General features: G+C 46.6%; 1 protein-coding gene across 2 annotated transcripts; it reads right to left on the bottom strand.

The window, feature by feature from the left end:
- Positions 1–62: 62 nt before the first annotated feature.
- Positions 63–27,956, bottom strand: MUC4 (mucin 4, cell surface associated). Of its 2 annotated transcripts, none has more exons than XM_053387318.1 (12): positions 27,825–27,956; positions 16,643–23,338; positions 15,109–15,242; positions 13,111–13,275; positions 12,518–12,673; positions 11,209–11,339; positions 9,849–9,937; positions 7,611–7,790; positions 5,871–6,020; positions 4,737–4,856; positions 2,193–2,243; positions 63–241 (listed from the first exon to the last, which is right to left on the bottom strand). In XM_053387318.1, exons 1-12 carry the CDS (start codon positions 27,883–27,885, stop codon positions 237–239), a joined length of 7,938 nt encoding a protein of 2,645 aa, XP_053243293.1. In that variant the 5' UTR covers positions 27,886–27,956; the 3' UTR covers positions 63–236. The 2 variants fall into 2 exon arrangements, with proteins under 2 accessions (XP_053243293.1, XP_053243294.1); XM_053387319.1 differs by having other exon boundaries at positions 2,193–2,240.

Raw genomic sequence — 27,956 nt, 5'->3', positions numbered from 1 at the left:
CTCATGCTAAGGGCCTTGATTCTTCCCAGCATTACGACTGGGATAATAACTGCAGACAGAAGTAACGAGGTGTTGAAGGCATTTTATTCAGCAAAGTTGATGATTTCAGCCTTAACGGATTTGGAAGCCATTTCCCCATTCGGCTCCTGCATAAAACAGAGGAGCAAAAAGGAGTCCGGGGGGCGAATCATTGACGTTGATCTGCGGCGAAACAAGGTCTGGAGGAGGAGGAGATCTCAATCTGGAAGGTAAAGGAAGTGGGAGCATCATTATCTGCTTCTAAAGAAACGTCAGCATCTCTGCCTTGTGACAGGTAACTGGAGTAAGGCAAATTGATTCTATTTCTGGTTCTCAGACTTTTGAGGGAAATCTTTGCCTATTCTGCTGTGTGTTGCTGATGACTCCGGTACGTGTCAATTTGCACAGTTTTGGCAAGGTTTACGGTGCCCCCATGAACCCTGGAACGCTCTTCCCTTTGCAAAAGAAGACCAGGAAGCTGCATTTAAAGGAAGTTTCACCCCTCTTTTTACCCAGATAAAGTTTCTAAGGAATTGAATATAGACCGAGGTGATTATCTGAGAATAACAACCCTGAGATGGCAACCGCTGAGTCCTGTATTATGCTAACGAAGCCTCCTTGCTTAGGGGATCCTGTGCCCTTTCACAGTGCAAACCTTAGGTTCTTTTTTAAAAAAAGAATATTTATTAAGGTTTTTAATACAATAACAGTAAAAAGGAAAAGGCAGAGTAAACAATAATAACAAAAATACAGGAAAAAAAATTAAAAAGAAAAGAAAAAAGAAAAAAAACATGCAGATTTTCCATTTCTCATTTTCCTTTAACATGTTTCCCAGACCTCCTCATACCTCCCTTTTTTGTATTCCAATTCAAATTGTTAGTTCAGCAAATCCTTACCATTAAGTTTTAACCTGTTTCTAAACCTGTTTCTCATGTTCCCTTAAAACATTACAGCTGGAAACCACTTAATTTCTATCCAACATCATTCTAACATTCATTAATTTTACAATATTTCTGTAAGTAATCTTTAAATTTCTTCCAATCTTCTTCCGCCGACTCTTCTCCCTGGTCTCGGATTCTGCCCGTCATTTCTGCCATTCCCATATAGTCCATCACTTTCATCTGCCATTCTTCCAGAGTGGGTAAATCTTGTGTGTTCCAGTACTTTGCAATAAGTATTCTTGCTGCTGTTGTAGCATACATAAAGAAAGTTCTATTCTTCTTTGGCACCAATTGGCCGACTATGCCCAGGAGAAAGGCCTCTGGTTTCTTCAGGAAGGTATATTTAAATACCTTTTTCATTTCATTATATATCATCTCCCAGAAAGCCTTAATCTTTGGGCACGTCCACCACTTTTTTTTTCACAGTGCAAACCTTAGGTTCTTTGGGAACTGATATACAATGAATTGGGGGGGGGGAAATGTTTAAAACAACATTTGTCAAAAAACCAGAAGCCTTTGTATTAGGAATTACAGGTGCCAACATCCCAAAAGACCAGAAAAGACTGTTCATGTATGCGACAACAGCTGCAAGGATGCTACGAGCCCAAGGATGGAAGGAACCAACAGTACCGACCAAGGAAGAATGGCAAGCCAAACTGCTGGACTACGCAGAAATGGCAAAACTGACTGGGAGACTCAGGAATCAAGAAGATAATGACTTTAAAAAAGAACGGGGGAAATTCACAACTTATTTAGGAGACCATTGTAAACAAATAAGAACGTTAGCTGGACTTTAAAAATAACTTGTAAAGAAACGAAAGACATGGATAATTTAGAGAGATGAAAACTGTGGAGAAGGTAATGATACGTAGTTTTAGGGGGAAAGTATTTTAAGGACGCATGCAGGGAACGGTGGGGAAATTATGAGATTCAGAGCACCTCATATATGGATATGTTAAAAGTTTTTTCTTTTCATTATTTTAAATTTGTTCTTGCAAAAACCAATAAAAAATATTTAAAATAAAAGGTTCTTAACAAGCCTAGGTAAAAAGGTGCTTTGCCCTTAAATAAGTTGGACTGCATTGCTTCTTCATAAAAGCTTTTTCTCACTAAGTGCAAATGTTCTACGTACTTGGAAGCAAGTAAAATGCCACACATGAAGCACATGTTATATGCAAACATGTGCACACACACCAAATCCCCTGTATTCCTGCACACCCCACCCATTCTTACCTCTCTCTTCCTCTGATTTTCTGTCCACCTTCTCTTCCGATGAAGTCGCTGCTGTTAAAAAAATAAAAGATCAAACACTGGCTTATGCCAACGCCACGCAATATATCCACCTGACTTGTATGTTGGTGACAGCAGAGGGTTCACCAACAGGAATAAGAATCAGAAGCTCAGCTGGTGCCCAGGCCCCACATATTGGAGAACGCTGGTCAGTTCATTCAGTAGGGCAGGGCTAGCCAGCATGATGGTGCCCTCCAGTCCATCTGGAGGGCGCCATGTTGACTACCCCTGCATTGGGGCCTTCAACTCATGCAGAGAACCATGTCTGGTTTGGAGGGAGGAAATGAAGGATCAACTTCAAGTTCAAGAAGGACACTGACAAACTGGAACGTGTCCAGAGGAGGGCAACCAAAATGGTCAAAGGCCTGGAAACGATGCCTTATGAGGAACGGCTAAGGGAGCTGGGCATGTTTAGCCTGGAGAAGAGGAGGTTAAGGGGTGATATGATAGCCATGTTCAAATATATAAAAGGATGTCACATAGAGGAGGGGGAAAGGTTGTTTTCTGCTGCTCCAGAGAAGCGGACACGGAGCAATGGATCCAAACTACAAGAAAGAAGATTCCACCTAAACATTAGGAAGAACTTCCTGACAGTAAGAGCTGTTCGACAGTGGAATTTGCTGCCAAGGAGTGTGGTGGAGTCTCCTTCTTTGGAGGTCTTTAAGCAGAGGCTTGACAACCATATATCAGGAGTGCTCTGATGGTGTTTCCTGCTTGGCAGGGGGTTGGACTCGATGGCCCTTGTGGTCCCTTCCAACTCTATGATTCTATGATTCTATGAACTTGTCCTTCAGCCATAAAATATCTCCAGCTGTCAGGGAATGGTCTGGATCCGAAGACTGGGGAATACAGTCGCAGGCAGATCAGCTCCTCTCAAAAGAGGAGGGGGAATATTTGTGTGCCCCCCGCCTCCAGCGTTTTCAGAAGCAGAGAGAGAGGCAGACACAGACTTAGAAGCTGAACAGATTAGGGAGGAGTTACCCAACTACGGGATAATGACAAGAGATCCAAAAGTGAGGGGGCGGCTGGGAGACACATCAGTTGAAAGTATGGGGGAACCCCCCTCACCACGGACTCGGAGGTCCAAACGTATCAGAGATCAAAAGAGGGGGAGGAACTTCCCACTGGATTGCTCCTTACGTCGGAATGAGGATTCAGAGCAGGCAACTGATCCTTTACGGAGGGTTGTCTGTGCTTGCAACATGATGCTGTAATAAAAGGACTATAAATCTATCAACTGCACGTTAATTCTTATCTGTGAGCTACTGAAGGGAGAGGGGAACTTCCACGCTTGACACCGGCTGACCTTGGGCAGCTCAGAGTCGCTCAGCCTCCTTATGTCATTGTTTATGCTTGTTCTTTGAATTGGTGCAGGAAAACTTTAAAACTATGCATGAGAGAGAGAGAGCTCCCCTCAAAAAAAATTGCACACATCTAAATGTGATAGGAATTTTGAGGTCTTTGATATATGTTAAATGTTCATAAGTGTACCAACCAAGCACGTACATAGATCAGCACAGGAAGACTGACCTAGAACCATTTTTTATTCCCAAACTGTCCCAAACTGACCAAATGTTTTCTCTGCAAGGTCAAAGGAAAATGGAAAGGCCTCCCCATTGTCTTTTCCTTCACAAATCCTGTCTTAAGGGTATGTCTGTGTTTGAATAGGGTGTGAGCCTGTGACCTGGCCCAGGAACTAAGTATTTATCATTACAAAAGACTGGCCAGGCTCCCCAGGCAATCCAATCAAGTAACCTGCCAGACAGGAGATAAACAACGACAGGAGAAAAACAACGTTCAAATTTCTGATTTAGACCGCCTTTTCTGTGATGTAGGTACGATGTCACGAAATTAAAAGACGCCTGCTCCTTGGGAGAAAGGTGATGGCAAACCTAGACAGCATCTTAAAAAACAGAGACATCACCTTGCCAACAAAGGTCCGTATAGTTAAAGCCATGGTTTTCCCAGTAGTGATGTATGGAAGTGAGAGCTGGACCATAAAGAAGGCTGATCGCCGAAGAATTGATGCTTTTGAATTATGGTGCTGGAGGAGACTCTTGAGAGTCCCATGGACTGCAAGAAGATCCAACCTCTCCATTCTGAAGGAAATCAGCCCTGAGTGCTCACTGGAAGGACAGATCCTGAAGCTGAGGCTCCAATACTTTGGCCACCTCATGAGAAGAGAAGACTCCCTGGAAAAGACCCTGATGTTGGGAATGATGGTGGGCACAAGGAGAAGGGGACGGCAGAGGACGATATGGTGGGACAGTGTTCTTGGCCTCTGTTATTTTCTCCTACCAATAGGGAACCTAAGTAAGGACTCTATATGGGCTCTTGGATACCCCATAAGGGAAAAAGGCCATTTTTGTTTACAACATAAACATGTGCAATCCATTTTGCATCCTGTGGATATGGCAGAATGAATGAACGCCGTCTGCTATTGATCCCAAGGACTCTGTCCCTGCCTTGCAAAGATTGAGTGCTCACCCCGGATTGAAGGCCTGTATCCGTCACAGCCAATCTTTGGCCTTTTCTGGCTGTACTTATCACAGAACTGGAGGTTTCCGGTCTGGTTACAGCACCAGTCATATAATTTCAACTCTTCGTCTGCAAACAGGAATTGCGAGAAAGAAAGGAAAGGAAAATTATCAGAGCCTGATTTGGAAATATTTCAGACCAAGAGCCTGACTTGGACAGAAGGTGGGAGATTCTGCTGGGAGATTCATAAGGTTATCAATTACCACTAGTCACAATGGCCGTTTTCCACCTCACAGTCAGAGGCTCTATGCCGCACAATATCTTTTGCTGGAAATGGCAAGAGGGCAGAGTGCCCTTGCACTAAATTCCTGCTTGCTGGTCTCTCACAAAGATCTGGCTGGCCACTGTGAGAACAGGATGCTAGACTACATGGACCATTGGCCAGATCCAGTAGGGCTTGTGTTCTTTCATTGTCTACTAGAGTTAGGGATACAAACACTTGCTGTGTTCTGCTGTGGGATAACCAGCTTCATGTAACCAACTTGCTAGTGTATGAAGAGGTTAATACTATAGAGTAAGCTGTCCTGTCAGGCTTAGCTAAGTCCACTCCCTCTCACCCAGGAAGGAACTAGACAATCAAGCCTTTGTTTCCCTTCCAGTCTTCCTGATGAACTCAGCTCTCTCAAGCCATTCTTGTGTTCCAATGCCCATAATTTAGGAACTTTTACCACTTTCTGACTAGGTCAGGTTTTACTGCCTGTGCAACTTTTCTGACTGATGTATGGAAAAGCACATGAACCTGACCTTTGAAGAGTTTGTAAGTAAAACAGTTTTTAAACTTGCAAAACGTGTGGTCTTTTCCTATGCTGAGGGAAGAGGGAAGTTTTGGAGCTCGCAAAGGCATAGTTTAAAGGTCTAACAACCTATAGTTCCACACTTTGTGATTTTAAATCTCTGCTAGGGTTCTCTCACCATAGAGTACTTGCCCTAAACCGGGATCTTGTCACCCAGGGAATTCTCCATTTATATATATATATATATTCCCCTCCTCCTGCACCAACACCTACAACCTCTTGTTAACTTGATAACTTGTAGGTATCTTCAGGCAGATAACCGTTACACAGCCTCCAAAGTACAGCTTACCGCTGTTGGGGGAGCTTCTCGAACTCTTCCAGACTCTTTCCTGGTGACCTTCCACAAGCTGGTTCTTGCTGTTATAAAGACACCGGACCCCAGCACCGTACTTGTTTGGGGCAGAGGAATACAGCATGGTTAAGCGAGAGTCCGGCAAACCTGCAAAGGTTAAAGAAGTTAGTTCTGCGTTGCAGATCTTCAGGAGGGGGGAAAAGAAAGGCACCGTTCTTAAACCCTTCAAATTTCCCCAGCTGAAAAGACCCCTCTTATACACCTCTGTCCTTACACCATGGATCACTGCTTCAAACATCCCCCAACTCCATTATTACACAACACTGATAGGCCATACCTTAAGGTATATTGGGCCTCAGCCCAGTATACCTGAAGGAGCGTCTCCACCCCCATCGTTCTGCCTGGACGCTGAGGGCCTTCTGGCGGTTCCCTCATTGCGAGAAACAAAGCTACAGGGAACAAGGCAGAGGGCCTTCTCGGTAGTGGCTCCCGCCCTGTGGAACGCCCTCCCACCAGACGTCAAAGGTACCCTGCCCATACGGGCCAGTCTTGACAGACTCTAGGGTTGTGCGCTCATCTCACTCTAGAGGCCGGGAGCCAGCGCTGTCCGCAGACACTTCCGGGTCACGTGGCCAGCGTGACAAAGCTGCATCTGGCGAGCCAGAGCCGCACACGGAAACGCCGTTTACCTTCCCACTAGAAAGCGGTCCCTATTTATCTACTTGCACCCGAGGGTGCTTTCGAACTGCTAGGTTGGCAGGCGCTGGGACCGAGCAGCGGGAGCTCACCCCGCCGCGGGGATTCGAACCGCCGACCTTTCGATCGGCAAGTCCTAGGCGCTGAGGTTTTACCCACAGAGCCACCCGCGTCCCTACCAGACGTCAAAGAGAACAACAACTACCAGACTTTTAGAAGACATCTGAAGGCAACCTTGTTTAGGGAAGTTTTTAATGTTTGATTCTATTTTGAATCTTCTGCTGGGAACCGCCCAGAGTGGCTAGGGAAACCCAGCCAGATGGACCAGGTTTAAATAATAAATAATAATTATTATTATCTACAAGGCAGGAGGACCCATGCAGGGGCATCAGAAATTATGACAATGCAGAGAGAAATGGATGGGCATGCAAAGCTACCTTAAAGGTAAAGGGACCCCTGACCGTTAGGTCCAGTCATGACCAACTCTAGAGTTGCGGCGCTCATCTCGCTTTACTGGCCAAGGGAGCCGGCGTACAGCTTCCGGGTCATGTGGCCAACATGACTAAGCCACTTCTGGTGAACCAGAGCAGCGCATGGAAACACCATTTACCTTCCCGCCGGAGCGGTACCTATTTATCTACTTGCACTTTGATGTGCTTTCGAACTGCTAGGTTGGCAGGAGCAGGGACCGAGCAACGGGGGCTCACCCCGTCGCGGGGATTCGAACCGCCAACCTTCTGATCAGCAAGTCCTAGGCTCTGTGGTTTAACCCACGGCGCCACCCGCGTCCCTAAAGCTGCCTTACACCAAGCCAAAACACTGGTCCATCTCACTCAGCATTGTCTACAGTGGTTCTCCAAGGTTTCTTGCATTTCGCAGGGGTGGACGCTGCACGAAAACATGCTTCGCCATGGAGCTATGGGGTCAACGTCATTTGAGCCACACAGCAACCAAACTGGAGAGTTGCTTTCAATGCATTCAGTGGTCCGAGATTGGCTTGAATCCAAGCAGTGTGTCCGAGTCGCAGGGCTGGCCACGCACCTTTTTTGCTGCGGGAGAAGCGATCGTCCAACAGCCCCTGTTGCAGAGAGCAAGGGCAGGGAGGCAAGTCCTTGTTCCAGGCAGATGGCTGCCCCTCATGGCTAAACCAGTCGAGGCACCGCCGCCTGTAGTTCACCCGGATGCGGCTGTCCAGCTTGTATACCCAGAGACCACGCACACCTGGAAGGAGGGTGCAAGAAAACAGGAGGGAAATCAAGGGCGTGAAGCTTAATTTACTTACCGTATTTTTTGCTCTATAAGACTCACTTTTTCCCTCCTAAAAAGTAAGGGGAAATATGTGTGCGTCTTATGGAGTGAATGCAGGCTGTGCAGCTATCCCAGAAGCCAGAACAGCAAGAGGGATTGCTGCTTTCACTGTGAAACGATCCCTCTTGCTGTTCTGGCTTCTGAGATTCAGAATATTTTTTTTCTTGTTTTCCTCCTCCAAAAACTAGGTGCGTCTTGTGGTCTGGTGCGTCTTATAGAGCGAAAAATACGGTACATCCCCACCTAGCGGCCCTAAGTCTATCGAATTCCTTCCAGATATCTGCCATCATCCTGGTATAACGTAACGGAATAATCCAAGTGTGTGTTGGGACTCCCGTCCTGACCTGGACCACCAATTTAGTGAGAAGCTTTTAACTGCTCTGAAAAGTTTCAGAAGACGCCAGACATAATGATCAAGGGGGCGAAGGAATTCCCCTTCGAGGAACAGTTGCAGCATTTGGGGCTTAGCGGTTTAAAGAAAAAGTGAGTGAAAGAAGACAAAATAGAAGTTCACAAAATGGTGCAAGAGTTTTCCCCCCTCTCACGCTGCTAAAATTTGTGGACACCCAAGGAAGCTGAATGTTGGAAGGACAGATAAAATGAAGTCCTCCTTCACACAACTTGAGTGTTTCTCTTAGGGTCATCTTTTGGGTCACTGTGGGGACAGGATGCTGGACTAGGTGGGCCATTGGCCTGATCCAGCAGGCACTCCTTGTGTTCTTAAAGGCCAAAGGTTGCAACTCTGCACCCCAATGCTAGAACCAGAAAACAAAACCACATTTGAAAGAGGCCGTTTAGAACAGGAGTCAGCAACCTTTTTCAGGCGTGGGCCGGTCCACCGTCCCTCAGACCATGTGGTGGGCCAGACTATATATTTGGGGGGGGGGGAATGAACGAATTCCTGTGCCCCACAAATAACCTGGAGATGCATTTTAAATAAAAGCACACATTCCACTCATGTAAAAACACCAGGCAGGCCCCACAAATAACCCAGAGGTGCATTTTCTGCTCATGTAAAAACACGCTGATTCTCGGACCGTCCGCCAGCCAGATTGAGAAGGCGATTGGGCCACATCCGGCCCCCAGGCCTTAGTTTGCCTACCCCTGGTTTAGAAGCTTCTAATTTTCACACCCTCTAAGAGTCCCTCTTTTCCAGGGACAGTCCCGGATTTACAGAAGCCGTTCCAGTTTCTGATTTGGTCCCAGAATGTCCTGCTTTTCCTTAGGACACCCCTATTTTCATCTGAGAAAAGTCGGAGGGCACGGAGTTACACGACCCCTGAACCAAGGAGATAAGTAGCTATGCAACCTTTAGAAAACATCGGAAGCCAGCCCTGTATAGGAAAGGTGTTTTTTAAAATGTTTGATGTTTTATTATGTTTTTATATGCATTGGAAGCCACCCAGAGGTGGCTGGGACAACCCAGTCAGTTGGGCAGGGTATAAATAATAAAATGGCCATGATGATGTTGATGGAACAGAACATCCCTATTTTCATCAGAGAAATGTTGGAGGGTATGAGTTTTGCTTTCTGCGAGCGCAAAGGGGCTTTCAGGCCCCTGACAGGATATCAGGGGGGGCATTTTCTGAGCAACCTTCAGGGGGCCACATGTCAGTTGTGATTTATCGGCTATTTTAAAATGAGGCTGCATTTTAAATTGCATTTTAACCTGTATTTTAAATTGTATTTTCCCTCTCCCTTCTCTTTTCCCCTATTATGTTTTTACTGTGATTTTATTGGTGTTAGCCGCCCTGAGCCCAGCTCTGGCCGGGGAGGGCGGGGTATAAATAAAATGTATTATTATTATTATTATTATTATTATTATTATTATTATTATTAGTGGGGCCAGAGGCATAGGTGTGTGGAGCAATGCAAGTATCTTGCTTCTCTTGAACCCCTTTGCAGCCTCGCAGGCGGACAAGAATCTGGTTTGTTTGTGCCAGTGGGTTTCTAGCGATGCGTCAACCATACCTGTGTTGTAGCCCTCGGTTTGATCTGGCCGGTATTTCTCAGCTGGCGTTTTAGTTATCAGGTCGTCGTTTTTAAAATATCCGTCACCACTGTGGGAGAAAAGAAGAAGAAGAAAGCGGATTTTTTAATCTTTCCAAGGATACACAATATTTTCCCTTCTCAAACCAGGAGATCGTTCAGATCTCAAGTAGCTGAATGCAATCCTTTCAAAGAAGAGATCATCCCCGCATTACATTTTGGGAGAGCTAGCCTTCCACACGCTTGACATCTCACAGTAGTCATAGCCAACTCATCCACCTCCCCCCCTACTCTTTGTAAAGGTGTAAAAAGCAGCAGTTGGGATCAGGGCCGGATTTAGGTTTGATGAGGCCCTAAGCTACTGAAGGTAATGGGGCCCTTTATATGTCCACCTGTCCTTTGTCAACAACAAATTGTCACTGTTTTTGTGTTGAATATATGCTATATGGTAATTTATGGATCTAATAGGTATCTAAAGCCATTTGCACATAACAAAATATGTATTTTATCAAAGTAATTGTTGACCTTACCTTATACTTTGGAAATGTACATCCAGCTTTTTTTCCCTTTAAATTTTTTGGGGGGCCCCAAAAGCTATAGCTTGTTTAGCTTATACGTAAATCTGGCACCGGTTGGGACTTTTGACAAGAAATTGGTGAATATGTAGTTTGGCCCCGTGATTTCAAGTCCATGTGCAGGAGCCAAAGTCTCCCTCTTCACACACACACACACACACACACACACACACACACACACACACATATATATGTAAAGGGACCCCTGACCATTAGGTCCAGTCCTGGCCGACTCTGGGGTTGCGGCACTCATCTCGCTTTATTGGCCGAGGGAGCCGGCGTACAGCTTCCGGGTCATGTGGCCAGCATGATTAAGCTGCTTCTGGCGAACCAGAGCAGCACATGGAAACACCACTTATCTTCCCGCTGGAGTGGTACCTATTTATCTACTTGCAGTTTGACGTGCTTTCGAACTGCTAGGTTGGCAGGAGCTGGGACCGAACAATGGGAGCTCACCCCATCGCGGGAATTTGAACCACCGACCTTCTGATCAGCAAGTCCTAGGCTCTGTGGTTTAACCCACAGCGCCACCTACGTCCCATATATTAATTGGCAAATCTGAAAATTTCCCATTCAGTGCAGTGGAGGAAGCAGTTCCAGGTGTACATTCCTTTGCTCTCTCAAGTGGCTGCCACTATCCAAAACATACCCATATTTCAACATGCACAGGTCTCTGAATCATGGCAACAGGGGTTTGACCACCAGTGACAAATCCTCCTATTCCTGGCTCGCCCACCTATGTCCTTTGGTTAAGGAACTGCACATACCTGGTCCACCCGATCAGCACATTTGCAGGAGCGATTCTTCTGTAATCCCATTGCATTCCACCGTTTTGATAAAGGAACAGCGTGTATGTTCTGTATCCATCAGTGGTTAGGATGGCTTGGTACGTGTTGGTCTGGAAGATACATAAATAAGAGGTGAGACAGTTTTCCCGCCATACTATCCAGGTGCTCATTCAAGGCTCAGGAAACACTTTTCTTATTCTACCTTCACAAATAAAAAAGGAATAGGGAAGTCTATGCATATTAAGCAGCCACAAGTCAAATGCAAATTGCTGCTTTAAAAAAAGTTCTCTCCATCTCCTTTCCACATCTGGAGGGCACTATGTTGGCTAATTCTGCTCAAGAATGACTCTTTTTTTTTCACAAAATCTCCAAAGAAGAATGAGGTTTTGAGCTATTTTTTAGGAAATTCGCCAAAGAATCAACATTGGCTGCCATACGACCAGGTTTTCCCAGACATTTTAACCAATTTTTGAAATTTCCGCCCGGACGCTATTTTCAGTGGACGAATCCACAATATGTCCAGAAAATCCCAGACGTATGGCAGCCCCATGAAATATAAGAGGTGATATGTTCCATGGAAGAGGGAGCAAGCTTGTTTTCTGCTGCTCCAGAGGGCAGGATCTGAATCAAAGGATTCAAGTTACAGGAAGGAAGATTCAGACTCAACATCAGGCAGAATGTTCTGATTGTAAGAGCTGTTGGACATTGGAACAGTCAGTGGAATGGAGTCCCCTTCATATAGGGTCTAAGGTCCCTTTGCACCCCCCAATAAAATATTTGAGGGGGCTGCTCCCCCAAGTTGATGGGCATCAGCATGGAGTAGTAGTAGTATTATTATTGTTATTGGTTTTTATTGATTTATTGGTTTGTTTGTTGCTTGTATAGGATACCTTGTTTTTTAATGTTTGGTGTTTTGTTGTGTTTTATTTGTTGTAAGCCGCCCAGAGTGTCTTGGGGAAACCCAGCCAGATGGGCGGGATGTAAATTAAAAATTATTATTTATTATTATTATTATTCAAATGGCATACACACCCACCCCCCAATATTTTATTCAAATTGGCACCCTTGCTCCTTCCTTGGAGATTTTAAAGCAGAGGCTGGAGGGATGCTTTGGGGTCCCTTCCAACTCTGTAATTCTAGGATTCTACAAAATAATAAAACAAGATGCCACAGAATATATTTGCAAGGCTCCTTAAAATAAGGCACTTCATTAAAAAGCGTTACTTGGATCTTTCTTAGAATACCAAAGTACAGTGATAGCAGTGTTCTACTGCTGGAGACAACTCACTCTGCCGTTCTGTCCCTGTGCTGGGTAAGGTTGCGCTTTCACCCAGGTGATCTTGAGTGTCCAGGTGGCTGAATAGGAACACTTCAAATATTGCTGAATCTTTGCTTCCACATCACGGACAACGGGGTGTTTTGCAGAGGTCTGGGTAACATATTCCTGCATGCAACAGAGGAGCGTATTACAGATGGGAATCTCACACACACATTTAAACTTATGCCATGGAAATAACACAGAAGGACACATGTAGCTCCAGAACCACATCTGAAGTTACAAAGTTTCCACCTATGAACACTTATGAGTATCTTAGTACAGTGGTACCTTGGTTTAAGAATAGCTTCGTTTATGAACAACTTGGATTAAGGACACTGCAAATCCGGAAGTAGGTGTTTTGGTTTGTGAAGTTTGCCTTGGATTAAGAACATGTTCTGCTTCCTGTTGAGTGTGTTCCTTTTGTAAATCGAGTTCCCCACTGCTATGGGAAAGGACGCCTTGGTTTAAGAATGCTTTGGTTTAAGCACGGACTTCCGGAATGGATTAAGTTCATAAACCAAGGTACCACTGTATAGATATAATAAACCACCCCAAATACTCACCTGGTAAAAGATGGTTCCTTTGCCTCTGGAGAAATCAGCATTGTCCCAAAACACGGCTATCATTGGTACTTTCTCACGGCCATTAAATCCTTTCGGAGCTGGGTTAGGATAGCTGGAAATATCTTTATCAGAAGCCGGGAAAATTATTTGTCCGTTGTCTGTGAACTAAATGAAGGAGAGGTGCAAATGAGGTCCGGCAAGATGCAGCAAAGTAGATGAAGTTCTGCTTTCAGAATTGGGTTTTTCTGGCAAATGCTAATTGTAAATGTGTCACTAATGTAAGCTTCTGCTTTCGTTCTGATTGTTGCTTACATTTTCCCTGTGAAGCACCATGGGCATTCGTGAAAGTTGCCTAGTTGATCCAAATTGTGTGGATGTATCAAAAGTATTCCATCAACCAGAGCTTGGACCACAGGAAATGTTGCTTATATAAGTTTGTGCTACTGAGACCAGGGATGCACACAGGCAGTTGCAATGCTGACAAGGTAAGCAATCTACCACACACACCCTTAAAATATTCTGGCAGTCCTTCCAGGTTCCAAGTGCCAGACTAGCAAATTTGCCAGAGCGCCAAGGAGTGTGGCGTCATCCTGCTTCCCGTCTGCCCATCCAGACCCTCTGCCTCTTTGAAAGACATGGCAGAGATAAATGGGGAGGGTGGGTGTTATGTACTGAGTTGAATAAGACCCAAAATACAGCAGTCTGATTGGTCCTAGAACAATAGGGTTCAGAATTCAGCAGTCTGATTGGTCCTAGAACAATAGGATCCAGAATGCAGCAGCCTGATTGGTCCTAGAACAATAGGGTTCAGAATTCAGCAGTCTGATTGGTCCTAGAACAATAGGATCCAGAATGCAGCAGCCTGATTGGTCCTAGAACAATAGGATTCAGAATGCAGCAGCCTGATTGGTCCTAGAACAATAGGATCCAGAATGCAGCAGTCTGATTGGTCCTAGAACAATAGGATTCAGAATTCAGCAGTCTGATTGGTCCACAGGAGCCCCCCAATCCAGCTCCAGGCGGAAGTGAATCTGCAACCTTTGAATCAACACTTTGAATCGTGCTCGGAAATGTACTGGGAGCCAATGCAGATCTCTCAGAACCGGTGTTATGTGGTTAAGGGGTGTTAAGTGGTTAAGGGGTGGTTAAGGTTAAGGGGCGATATGATAGCCATGTTCAAATATATAAAAGGATGTCACATAGAGGAGGGAGAAAGGTTGTTTTCTGCTGCTCCAGAGAAGCGGACACGGAGCAATGGATCCAAACTACAAGAAAGAAGATTCCACCTAAACATTAGGAAGAACTTCCTGACAGTAAGAGCTGTTCGACAGTGGAATTTGCTGCCAAGGAGTGTGGTGGAGTCTCCTTCTTTGGAGGTCTTTAAGCAGAGGCTTGACAACCATATGTCAGGAGTGCTCTGATGGTGTTTCCTGCTTGGCAGGGGGTTGGACTCGATGGCCCTTGTGGTCTCTTCCAACTCTATGATTCTATGATTCTATGACCTTTAAAGCCCTAAACGGCCTCGGTCCTGTATACCTGAAGGAGCGTCTCCACCCCCATCGTTCAGCCCGGACACTGAGATCCAGCGCCGAGGGCCTTCTGGCGGTTCCCTCATTGCGAGAAGTGAGGCTACAGGGAACCAGACAGAGGGCCTTCTCGGTAGTGGCGCCCGCCCTGTGGAACGCCCTCCCATCAGATGTCAAAGAGATAAATAATTACCTGACATTCAGAAGACATCTTAAGGCAGCCCTGTTCAGGGAAGTCTTTAATATGTAACGCTGTACTTTTTTAACACTGATTGGGAGCTGCCCAGAGTGGCTGGGGAAACTCAGCCAGATGGGCGGGGTATAAATAATAAATTATTATTATTATTATTATTATTATTATTATTATTATTATTATTATTCTGGCAGAACTTCCATTCCTCCTCACCACTATGAGCTGAATAAAGAGCATGAAATCCACTCTCGACTTCCAGTATATTTCATAAAGACTCACATAGAGGGAGCTGCGCAGCGTTTTTCCCAGCGGGATTCCAATCTCGGGCTTGAACAGAGGCGAATTGAAATCCACTTTCCTTTGAACGTATTCCTTGTCGTTCGCACTTGCTCCGTATGGGAAGAGGGACGCCGCTGCACATCAAAACACAAGAACATTACAAGGTGGATCTTTCGACAAGACCTTCCCATCCCTCCAGAGTCTACCTGCATCCTGTATCCTGGCCCTCACCTGCGACTACAACCGTGTCCATGTCTCTGAGACTGAACTAGACAATTGGTAATATCACCCAGACTCTGTGAGCAGACTTCTCCTGCTCCCCCCCTGCAGATCCACATGAGAGGAACACCCAAGATTTGGGGGAGCGGCAGGAGGGACTGTAAAGTGGGGAGAGGATGTGGGTCCTGTTGCACAAGTGAAAGTCTCTCCCTCGTGTGGATGGCAGTATATGGTGGTGTTTTTCTATTTTGTTAGACACCGCTCAGAGTGGCAGGGGCAACCCGGTCGGATGGTTGGGGTGCAATAATAAATTCATTATCATTATAAGTAACAGGATGCCACACATCGTAAGAAGCATTGAACTACCATCAGTCGGAGGGGGCTTACCTTTCACCTCTTCTATAAAACAATACTTGCTGGTGACACCATTGCACTGGGCATCTCCCCAATTCTGTGAACTGCATTAAACTAAGTCACACAAGGACTAATAATAATAATAATAATAATATATTTTATTTATACCCCGCCCTCGCCATCCAGAGCCGGGCTCAGGGCGGCTAACACCAATAAAATTACAATAAAACATAATGGGGGGGGGGACAAACAAAACAAAACAAAACCAAAACACCAGTTTATTAAAATATGGGTTAAAATACAATTTAAAATGCAGCCTCATTTTAACATTAATGGGGCTTTTCACCCCTCTCCTCCTTCTCCTTCTCCCACACACATGGCCCCCCCAAATTGACTTGGGAGGGGGTGTCAGGAGATCTCCTGGAAGAGCATACAGGGGGAGGAGAGGGCAGATAGTTCCATCAGCAAGTGCTTCTACTGGTGAAGTATAAGCAAATGCTTATACTCGGCTTAGTGCTCTGTTGAATCCCCCCCCCCAGTAGGCCATTTATCAAATACTACTCCTGCTCAGAGTAAATCCATTGAAAATGACAGGTGTGACTTGTGTCCATTAATTTTAATGGATGTACTCTGGGTATAACTCTGTTGACTACAACCCTATGCCTCCTGGAATTCTGGTCTTCAGCTGTTGGGTTGAGATGCATAGCTGGATCACGCAGCCTGTGCACATGTACAGTAAAAAATAAATAAATACATGGCATTAAGAAGTGAGTCCCCAAATTCATGGCTGGGCTAAAGACGGGTCCCTGGTCTTGTAAAGGTTGAAGAGAACTGTCTTAGCTCATCACTGTTTGGCAGAGCCAAGTATTTGGACTAAATGACTATTGGGCTCCCTTCCAACTCCTCCGTTCTATGATTTTATGATTCCAGTTTATCACAAGGAGATATTAAATGCACTCACCTGGTGATGATACAGGAACTGGAACTGCAGAGACGCGGCCGGACTTTGCTGAGTTTCCATCAGCAGTTGATGTTTTCCCATCCTTCGAATTCTGGGGCCTTGAATTGGGCTTCTTTGTCTTGCCGGTGCCTTCTGAAGATTTAGTATCTCCTGTGGCGGCAAGGGGGACCTCTGGTTTTCCTTTGCTATTGGCAGGTGCGACTTTGCTCACGCCAGCAGCCGGCTTTTTCTGCGTGGGGGAAGGAGACAGGGATGAGATGCCGGAACTGGTTGAAGACCCCGACTTCATGGGCTTAGGAACTGGAGAGCTGCTGCTGGACGTTCCAAGGGCAGAGCTGGGTGCTTTCCCTGCGGAGGAGGATGCTTTGCTGTTGCCAGATGTGTCTTTGCCCACACCGACAGCTGGCTTACTCTGGGCGGAGGCAGGAGGCAGGGATGAGATGCCGGAACCAGCGGGAGATGATGGCTTCAAGGGTGGTTTTCCTAAAAGTATGGGCTTAACACTTCCTGGGTCTTCAGACTTGGAGGACAGAGGAGACGTCCCTCCTTTGATCTCAGGGCCTGATTCTGCCCCAGAAGGCAGTTTCAGGGTATTCGCTGGACTCAGGTGTGTGCTAGACAGGGAAGGACTGGTTCCACCAGCAGTGGATGTAGTGGCTGGACCCTTGTCAGCTGCCAAAACCGAGCTGTCTGCATCGCCTCTCCCTTCGGACGCTGGGGAAGAGCTCAAAAGCCCATTGGGTGAGGGTCTGGATTCTTGGGTCTCTGAATCAGAGGGGAAAGAGTCTGTTTTTCCTGCTTCTAAGCCAGCTGGTGCCTCCTCTACCTTCTGAGAAGTTGAGCCATCAGCAATGACATTTCCTGTGCCTTTGCCATATGAGTTGGCGGGTCCAGAGGGCAGTGTGTTACTGGAGGGCAATAAGGCAGAAGGAGATTCCTCTGTATGGAAGGACCCTGGACCAGTCCCCAAATCTCCTCTTAAAATCTCTGTGCTGACTTCTGCCCCTGGAGAGGAAGAATCTGACCCACCCAAGACATCACTGTTAGAAGAACCGGGCTGTCCACTTACAGACTTTTCTGAACTTCCTGTGTTATCAAGACCTGCCATGTTGTCACTAACATCTCCACTCCCTGGAAGTGGCTGTGAAGACTCTGTAATGCCAGAGACTTGGTTTGCCCCAGCATTGGTGGCCAAGCTCTCATCAGAATATGCAGAAGCAGAAGGCAAGGTTCCTCCTGAAGCTTTGTCGATCACAGAAGAGGGTTGAGGGAAAGATTCTGCACCAGTTATTGAGCCAGATTTCTCTTCTAGCTGCTCTGCTACGTTTTCTGGGCTCAGGACTGTCTCTGTGGAAGAGGTGGATCCCTTGGTGGCTGTTGATCCCAAACTGGCAGTTTCCACCCCTCCAGTGGGAAGGGAAGGTTCTCCATCACCAAGTCCTCCAGAAACATCTTCACTTGTCAATGTTCCCGGGGATTGTGATTCTGTGGACAATGGATTAAATGATGCTTCCTTCCCACTCATGCCCTCCTCAGAAGCTCCTGCTGTAGCTGCATTGTCCACAGATGGGTGAGATCCTGCATCTGTTGCTGTCCCCATGCTGGGCGTTTCCAACCCTTCAATAGTGAGGGAGGAATCTCCATCACCAAGTCCTTCAGAAACCTCATTGCTTGCAGATGTCCCAGAAGATTGTGAGGCTGTGGACAATGCATCCAAAGATGGCTTCTTCCCGTTCACAGTGGAAATGTCTTCCAATTCTTCTCCTTCCTCAGAAGCTAAATCCCCGGCTGTATCTGCATTGTCTGCAGATGGTTGAGATCCTGCATTTGTTGCTGTCCCCAAGCTGGGCGTTTCTACCTCTTCAGTTGACAGAGAGTCTGATGGTGACTCTGCAGCCAATGGTGTTGATGATGCTTCCTTCCCATTGGACACTATTGTTCCTGCATCATCTAGTGATGGTTGGGATGCCTTGCTTGCTGCTGACTCTGAGCCGGCTGTTTCCACCCCTTCAGTGGCGAGGGAGGAATCTCCATCACCAAGTCCTTCAGAAACCTCATTGCTTGCAGATGTTCCAGAAGATTGTGAGGCTGTGGGCAATGCATGCAAAGATGGCTCTTTCCCACTCACAGGAGAAACGTCTTCTGATACTCCTCCCTCCTCAGAAACTACACCCTCTGCTGCACCATCCGGTGATGATTGAGATCCTGTGTTAGTTGCTGAATCCAAAATAGGTGTTTCCACATCTTCAGGGAGGAGGGGGGATTCTCCAAGCCCTCCAGAAATATCTTCACTTGTAGGTGTTCCAGAGGATTGTGAATCTGGTGACAATGGGGCCAAAGAGGATTTCTTTTCACTTATTATGGATTCTCCTACCTCCTCAGAAGCTACAGCCCCTGTTTCCACACCTTCAGGGAGGGTGGAAGATTCTCCAAGCCCTCCAGAAACATCTTCACTTGTAGGTGTTCCAGAGGATTGTGAATCTGGTGACAATGGGGCCAAAGAGGATTCTTCTCCCTCCTCAGAAGCTACAGCCCCTGCTGTTGCTCCACTATCTACGGATGGTTGAGATCCTGTGTCAGTTGCTGGCCCCAAGCTGGGCATTTCCACCCCTTCAGTTGACAGAGAGTCTGACTGTGGCTCTGCAGCCAATGGAGCAGATGATGGTTCCTTCCCATTGGACACTCCTGCATTAACTGGTTGAGATCCTTCCCCTGCTGCCTTCTCAAAGCTGGCAGGATCCACCCACTCAGTGGAGAGGGAAGGTCTTCCTTCAACAAGTCCTTCAGAAACCTCTTCACCTGCAGATGTTTTTGGTGGTTCTCCAACCGATGAACCCAAAGGCGTTTCCTGCTCACTTGCAGCAGAAGAGTTTTCCCCCTGCTCTATGCCTTCAGAAGCTCCGGGTCCTGCAGCATCTTGAGATGGTTGAGATCCTGCACTGGGTTCTGATTCAGAGATGGCAGTTTCCACGCCTTCGGTGGAGGCAGTTGCTGATTGTAACTCTGTGGCCAATGGAGACAACGATGGTTCCTTTCCACTTTCAGCAGAGATGTCTTCTGATTCTTCTCCCTCCTCATAAGTGACAGGTCCTGCTCTCACTGCATCATCTGGAGACAGAGTAGGCTCCTCGCTATCGACTGATGGTGATCCATCCATTTGCACCTCTTCAGCGGAAGAGGAGGAAACTGGTGGCTTTGAGGCTGACGGAGCCAAGTATGTTTCCTTGCCGCCGACACTGGAAGAGCCTTCAGATGGTTCTGCTCCCTCATCTGTTGCTGTCGCAGCATCTTCTGGAGAGAGTTGAGACTCCTCACTACCTTCCAAGTCTGAGCCAGTAGCCACTATCCCATCATTGGAGGGGGAGGCCGGTGGTGACCCCATGTCTATTGGAACCAAATCCAATCCTTTCTTACTAAAAGTATCTTCCAATCCCTGGGCCTCCTCAGAAGTTGCAGAGCCTGGATTTAATGCAACATCTGGAGACAGCTGATAGGAGACTGGAGAACTAGTGGACCCACTAGGCTCAGCTCCTGATGGCTCAAAAACAACGGAAGGGGGGGATTTTTCACTTGGGGTGACTAAGGGAGATTCTTCTCCTGAGGCTGTGTTTCCTACTAATGTCTCGCCATCCTCTACAGGCGGTTGACTTGGGGTTTCTCCATCAGCCACAGCTCCTGGTGGTCCTGCAGGCAGCTCTGATTTTTCAGTGGGGCCAATTTCTGCACCTGAAAGTGGGAGGTCCGTTCCAGCTTGGCCCCCGCTGTTGGTTGTCCCAGCTACTTCATTTTCAACCAATCCAGTGCTGCCCTCACCATCCCTGCTACCTTCTAAAACATCAGTGCCTTGGGGGGAAGGACCAAGGTTGTCAGAAGCTGGGCTTGAGGAGGCTTCGCCTTCTTCGTCTTCCACACTGAAGGACCCAGAAGAAGATGAAGAAGAGGGTTTTTTTTCTGATGACTCTTGAGCTTCCTTTGATTCTCCACCACTCTCAGGAAGGGGTGTAAGATCTCCAGATTCTGCATCTGCCACCTCTGCAGAGCTTGGTGGACTGTTCTCTTCTGCACTTCCTGGACCTAGCTGTGGCTCTGGGGGCTGAGTGTTGACTTCGTCCAGAAAGCTGCTGCTATCTGAAGGGGATCCCTCATCAACTGCTGCCTCTGAGGTGGCTCCTACTGTCTCTTCTCTGGAGGGTAAGGCTGATACCTTGCCTAGGTCTTCAGAAACATTTCCATCCTCAGCGGCCTCTGTTTCTGCAGGAGCCAGTTCAGGCTCTGCGGTGGACACTGGGGAAAGAGATGGTTCCTCCCTGTTCCCAGCAGCAGAATGTCCTAGTTCCTCTGGCCCCGTGGTGACCTCTGAGCCTGCCCCCGTGTCATTGTCTGGGGGTAGGTGGGAGAAAGGTGGAGAGCCAGGTGGCCCATTTGATGGAGCTTCCATTGCATCTGTAGCAGAGGGACCAGAAGGTGACTCATCAGGAGATGTGGAGGGGAAGGTGGCTTGTCCTCCCAATGGATCTGTTACCACCATGTCCTCTGCAGGTGACTTGGATTCTTCAGTGTCCAAAATCTCTGATCTTCCCACAGGTGGGATAAGCTCCAAGCTGGAGAGTGGGGAGTCTGTCTCGCTCTGGCCTTCGCTGCTCGTTTGTGCGACTGCATCAGTTGTGGCTGATCCTGATGCAACATCTGGTCCTGTAGCTGCCTCACTGCCTTCAGGAGAAGAACCAACAACCTTTCCAGGTGTTTCGCTGGGGGAGATCTCTCCCTCCTCCTGCTGAGAAGGTGTAACACTGAGAGACATAGGAGAGGGTGTTTCTTCAGATGACCCCTGAGCTTCGGATGCTGTTTCATCCTCCAGGAGAGAAGTAGGGGATGTTTTGGTGTCGGGCAAAGTCCCTGGTACCTTCTCTGCTACCCCAGCTGAATTTATGGTGGTCATATCTAAAGAAGGCTCGCTCTGGGTTGATACTGTGGGCTGCTCATTCTCTGCCACCTCTGAACTATCTGTTTCCACACCAGGATTTAAGGGGGAGGCTGCCCCACTGGCAAGGTCTGCAGAAACTTCTTCTCCAGCAGGGACATCTGTTCCTGAAGAAGCTGGTCCTTGCTCTGGAGACACTGAAGCAAAAGATGCTTCCTTGTTGCTGTCTGGGCTTCCAGAACCTTCCTTTGCCTCTTCGTTAGTTGTGGAAGATGCCTGGGTCTCACCATCCTCAGGTAACTGTGAAGCAGAACCCGACCCCAATGGGAGTCCAGCAGGAGAAGACACTTCCATCCTCAGTGAAGGTTCAGAGGGAGCATCACTGGGAGATAAAATGCCGGGTGGACTGTCTAGCGTGGACTCATCTACTGGAAGGGAACTGGATGATTCTGCACTCAGCAGGTCTTCTGATTCTCCAGAGGGCACATCGGCCGTGTTTTCAGGGCCAACTTCTGGGCCTGCAGAAGAGGGAACTGCAGTTGCCTCCGTATCGCTTTCGGGCTCTTCTGCAGACAGAGAGCTATCTGCATCGCCCCTTCCTTCTCCAGGAGCAGATTCTACATCCAGAGCAGCTTCATCAGCAGGAGGTAGTTGAGTGGAAACTGCAACAAGCTCACCGGGTTCTGATGACTCCGCAGTTGTGTCACCGGACGGCAACGAACCGGATGGGGGCAATTCTGGCGGTGGCGTCACAGCATCTCCCTCTGGAGGTGGTGGAGGAGAGCTTCCATCAGCAGGAGCAGCTTCTTCTTCTTCTACAGGCAGCTCTTCTGTGTGGCTGGAAGGGTCTGCCCCTGGGCTCGAGGACGGGGCTGCAGCCTCACTGCCAGCATCTGGAGAAAGCTCTGGAGTCTCCTCATCTGCTTCTGGGATGACGTTTGGTGTTTCCTCCCACGAAGCTACGGTGGGGTTGAGCTGGAAACCCACGTCGCTTCCCCTGGTGTCCACATCCATTGCCTCCTCGTCTCCAGCAGCTGGTGGTGGAAAACTCATTTCGCCAGAAGCAACGCTGTTAGCCCCTTCCTCGGAGGGAGATGCCCGTATCCCTTCACCGCTGGTGGCGCTGAGAAGAGATGTGCTTGTTGTGCTGGGCACCAACTCCATGAGAAGCTCTGTTCCTCCAGGCTGCTCAGAGGCAGAAGCAGAAAGCAAGATGGGCGCCGTGGCTGTTTCTTCAGTCCTCTCCGCGGGCAATTCAGCTGCCTCTTCTTCCTTAGAAAGCAAGGTGACAGGTGTGGCTGCTTCCTTAGACACCACTGCAGCTGTTTTAGTTGTCCCTTCTTCCAAAGAAGAGTTCATCTTGGCCGGGAAGACGGCCTTTTCTTCAGCATGGACTTCTGTCGTTTCCTTGGCGTTCCCTCCTGGGGGTGTGATTCCTGGGTTCTTGGGACCATCGTTGGAAGAAGCCACGTTTCCTGCCAGAGTGGAGGCCGACGGAGAACCTGACCTTTCTTCCTCCACGGGACTGGAAGAGTTCGCTGAGCTAATAGAACTCAGGTTTTCTTCCGGTTTCCCAAGGAGAGGACTAGGAGTATATAATTCTGTGGCTTGGATTTCCTCCATGAAGACAGGCGCCTCTGTGGTCGTAAGTATGGTGGGCTCGAAATAGTCACTGTCTGTGCCCCAGGAAAGGCCATCACTGGGGGTGGTGAAGTCGCCCAGGTCTCCTTCTTCCCATTCTGTGGGAACTGGGACGGCAACTGTTTTCCCAGGCGCTGCAAGGAGTTGACAAAAGTAAGATGGAAAGTTACATGTTTGCATCAGCAAGGGACTTGTCTGTCATTCAAGACTGCTTTGTAAAACAGTCAGAGGTTCCAGACCCTACAAGTGTCCCTATTTTCCAGGGACAGTCCTGGATTTACAGAAGCCGTTCTGGTTTCTGATTTAATCCTGGAATGTCCCGCTTTTCCTTAGGACGTCCCTATTTTCATCGGAGAAATGGGAGGGGGTATGGAGTTATGTGACCCCTGAGCTAAGGAGATAAGTAACTATACAACTTTTAGAAGACACCTGAAGGCAGCCCTGCATATGGAATTTTTTTAATGATTTATTATTTGCGTGTTTTGATCATATTTATTGATTTTTCCATTGTAATCCAATTATAGCCTCATTATAACAATACCAATTTACAATACAATTACTAATATCAATCATTCAAATACCAAATTATATAATTTAGATCAGGTGGTCTCCCATGTCCTAGAATTGATTATTTGATGATTTTCTTTATTTCTTCATTCCAAAATCTTATTGATTTCAATGGCATTCCAGTCATAATAATAAGCCCTTATACAACAGCTGCAATATTTATAACTTCTATTAGTGTTGACACATTAAATGATTTGCAAGACTACAAGTGAGGATCTCACACTGTATCATTGTTCTTCCTGTGTATGACATTTATTCTGTCCATGAAATTTCTTCCTGTCCTTGTAAAATGTTATGTCTAACTTTTCCCTGTTGTTGCTGTTGTCCGTCATGCCTTGAGCGGGGCTGATATCCATTTATTATGTTTTTATCCATTGGAAGCTGTGCAGTGTGGCTGGAGCAACCAATTCAGATGGGTGAGGTATAATAATAATAATAATTTATATATACCCCCCCCCCAATTTGGCTGGGTTTCCCCAGCCACTCTGGGCGGCCTCCAACAAAATATCAAAATACAGTAGTCCATCAAACATTAAAAGCTTCTCTAAACAGAAGCAACTATAGTCCACATCTTAACATTTTTGAGTCTAGCATACCCAATTTGAGTTGCAACTGTTTGCATCAAATTGATTAATTTTTTGGTTGTATATATTTCAACAATCCCCAAATTTGAGAGTCATTAGCACAGATGATGCACAGGTGTGGCGATCTGTCGTGGGACGACCCCATTGAAGAAGATAACAGCGATAACCCAGGCTCCTTTGCTGGTTGCGAAGGGGCCCTCGTGACAGTTCAAGCTTCAGGGCCCCCCAAATGTAAGTGCGTCACTGGCGGTTCCTAGATTTTTTTCAGGTAAACACCCCCTGGGTTCCATAAGTAAAGGTAAAGGGACCCCTGACCATTAGGTCCAGTCGTGGCCGACTCTGGGGTTGCGGCACTCATCTCGCTTTATTGGCCGAGGGAGCTGGCGTACAGCTTCTGGATCATGTGGCCAGCATGACTAAGCCGCTTCTGGCAAACCAGAGCAGCGCACGGAAACGCCGTTTACTTTCCTGCTGGAGTGGTACCTATTTATCTACTTGCACTTTGACGTGCTTTCAAACTGCTTGGTTGGTAGGAGCTGGGACCGAGCAACGGAAGCTCACCCCGTCGCGGGGATTCGAACCACCGACCTTCTGATCGGCAAGTCCTAGGCTCTGTGGTTTAACCCACAGTGCCACCCGCGTCCATCATACTCAACCCCAATGTCCCCTACCCTATGAAAATAGCATTATTCCAAACAGCAGTTTGCATGTCCCACTGATGAAGACATTAACACAATAAAATTAAACAATTAATTGCATGGCTATTTAAAATACAGTCCAAACCACTGAGTGCAATTAATTCAACAAAACAGATGAAATTGATCCAGAGACACCAGCTTTTCAAATTCTGGTAGTCATTTACACCCCTAGGTAATCCCACTGCCCCCTTTGGAAACCACTTGTTGTCAAAGTCATTTAATGTTACATAAAATGGTGTAAACATGATCATATGATGCAGGCTTGTGTTTTTCCATAGCAACAGTGGGATGGGCTAGATTTTATGACTGAGTCATGAGTTTTTGGATAGGATTCCCAAGGACACAAAACTGTTTTTTTCCAAGGACACACAGATCTCCCTGGGCACTGGCCAAATTCAAGCAAGCTGTGAATTATTATTATTATTATTATTATTATTATTATTATTATTATTATTATTATTATTCTGCTCTTTCTCTGAAGATCTCAGGGTGGTGGTTCACAAGATAAAAATACAGGATAAAAAGAGGTGTCAGATTTCTTTTGATTTTTAGCTGGAATACTGGTTTTGGGCAAAGATATGTTATTGAGGCTCATACTGGGATCAATCTATGTAGGAATGGAAATAAACAACCGAGACAATATATCGTTCATTGTTTCTGCAATGCTTAAACCAGGTATCTGCAAGCAAAGCTGTAAAACGCTTTTCTTTTGTTACGAGAATTTTTTTCTGCACAGAAGGTCATGATCCTTAGTGGCTTGTGCAAAGTGCTTTTATGAATAATTTTTGCTATAGGTTAGGTGGCACAAGGGATGTGTTTATGGCAGTGGCTTGAAAATGTTTGGGGACTGCTGACTTATACCGAATCAGACCCCTGGCCTCACAGGCCCAAATAGGACTGATTTAGCCAGCTAGCCCTGGTGATCATCTAATGTTTATTGGATGGATTTCCCCCCTAAATTGATTTTTGAATTCTGAATTTATTGTTATTCACGTTTTATACTGTATTTTATGCTGGTTTTTGTTGCATCAATTAAGTGTTTTAAATTTGTTGTTAGATGCCCTGAACCCGGTTTTCTGAACCAGGAAGGGCGGGCTATAAATAAAAATATATTATTATTATTTATTATGGACCAGCCAGCTCAGTAGTGTATACCGAGTGTATGATTCGTACTTTGCAGGGGGTTGGACTAGATGACCCTTGGGGTCCCTTCCAACTCTGCAATTCTATGAAATCACAAATTATGAAAACTAAAACAGCAGGAGAAAAAACAACAACATACAAACACACAAACACCCACAATGAATACCTGAAGCAACACCAAACTCACAATCTTGTTCAGAAAGGAAAGTTTCCAATTGTCGGCAAAACACAGGTACAGAGGAAGATTGCCTCCTATTCTTATTACCTTAACATGGTGGGACGTGGTATAACCTGACTTCATTTTATCTTTGCCATAATCTTAGCTTCCCTTCCGACAGCGTATCATCTCAAGAGCTGCTTCCCTGAACAAAGTTGGCGATACACATTCATTTTCATTTAAAACATTAATCGTCAATTCTGAACCCCGGAATACGGATGGATGAGACCTGCCAATCTCAGCTTCTCATTTTTCCAATCTTGAATTCCAGTCTCCAGATTTCCACAGCAGTTTGTGATTTAAACCTCATGAAAACTCATCAGCGCAGTTTGCCCTGACATATATGTTATATGCATTTCTATGTACGCTTTCCTCTGATATATGTACTTTTGTGCACATCATGTGGTTGGAGGACAGCATTGTGGATATCGGAGAAGTGTGCATTCCGCAAGGTAATTGTGTTTCACTTCGCGTCTTGGTTCGAGAAGTGAAGTTTAGGTGCTTTCTTGTTAAAATGCAAACAGAATCAAGTTTCTTCCTCCAGCCCTCCCTCGGACAGCAGTCCCTTGCCTGACCTTCTCCCCAGTCCAAGTCCATTTTCTCCACCTATTTCTATATCAGGTTTGCTAAGTAACTCATAAAGAGTTACTTGGGGAAGGAGGAGGAGAAGAGCGTGTCGTGCTGTTGCTCTTAGGCATCTTCTGTTTACTACACAGCCACTGGGTTGAACAACTTCCACCCAAACCAGTGCTTTTCCACAGTGATGCAGAACACTGAAGCTGTCAAGAGGAACTTGGATTTGGCACACACATTGCCAAAATAATACAAATTTAGCAGGAATTAATGAAAATAATTCTGAGGTCGTAGTACATCCCCATACCGCAGCTACGTGTTTTTAATGAAAGCTGGATCCAGACTGCTTTGTAGCAGGGATTCAAGCGCAAAGCAAATACGACTTTTTTATTTTAAAAAAACCAGACTGTTTGCTGGTAGGAAAGTGACAGTGAATGCACTGGAAAGTGTGGGGTGGCAAACCAGGACGAATGCTCAATGCATTGCTGTATAATCACCCCATAAACAAACCAGAATGAATGTGCAGTAAAGATCGGACATCGTCTAGACTCCATCCCCTGCATAGGCTTTGTGCAAGCGAATCTAGTGGATGCCGACTAAACAGGAGCCCCAAGAAATTTGGGAGAGAAAGCAGGGAAAGGCAGCACCAGTACAGCAGAACCTGTGGCCTGTTATTGCTGGTGTGTGGATAAAAGCAGAAAGTTCTCCTCTTCGCCCAGAGGAAAATGTTTCACTCTGCATCACAGCTTAATATCTTAGGCTGGCTGAGCTTGCCTCCACCTCTTGATCCTAATTGGAGCAGATTCACAGAGAGCAGCCAGAAAAAGAATAAACTTACCGCACAGAAGCCATGCCCAGAAACCTGCCAGGGCCCAAAGCATCCCTTTCTGTCTCCCCATTTGCCCAGCAAATCGAATTTGTTAAAGGGGGCTCAGTCCTTTGGCAGGACTTGGCGTGGACTGCCTCTCAG

This window comes from Podarcis raffonei, chromosome 5, assembly GCF_027172205.1.
Source record: "Podarcis raffonei isolate rPodRaf1 chromosome 5, rPodRaf1.pri, whole genome shotgun sequence".
Taxonomy (NCBI): domain Eukaryota; kingdom Metazoa; phylum Chordata; class Lepidosauria; order Squamata; family Lacertidae; genus Podarcis; species Podarcis raffonei.
This window is presented reverse-complemented; position numbering and strand designations above follow the sequence as displayed.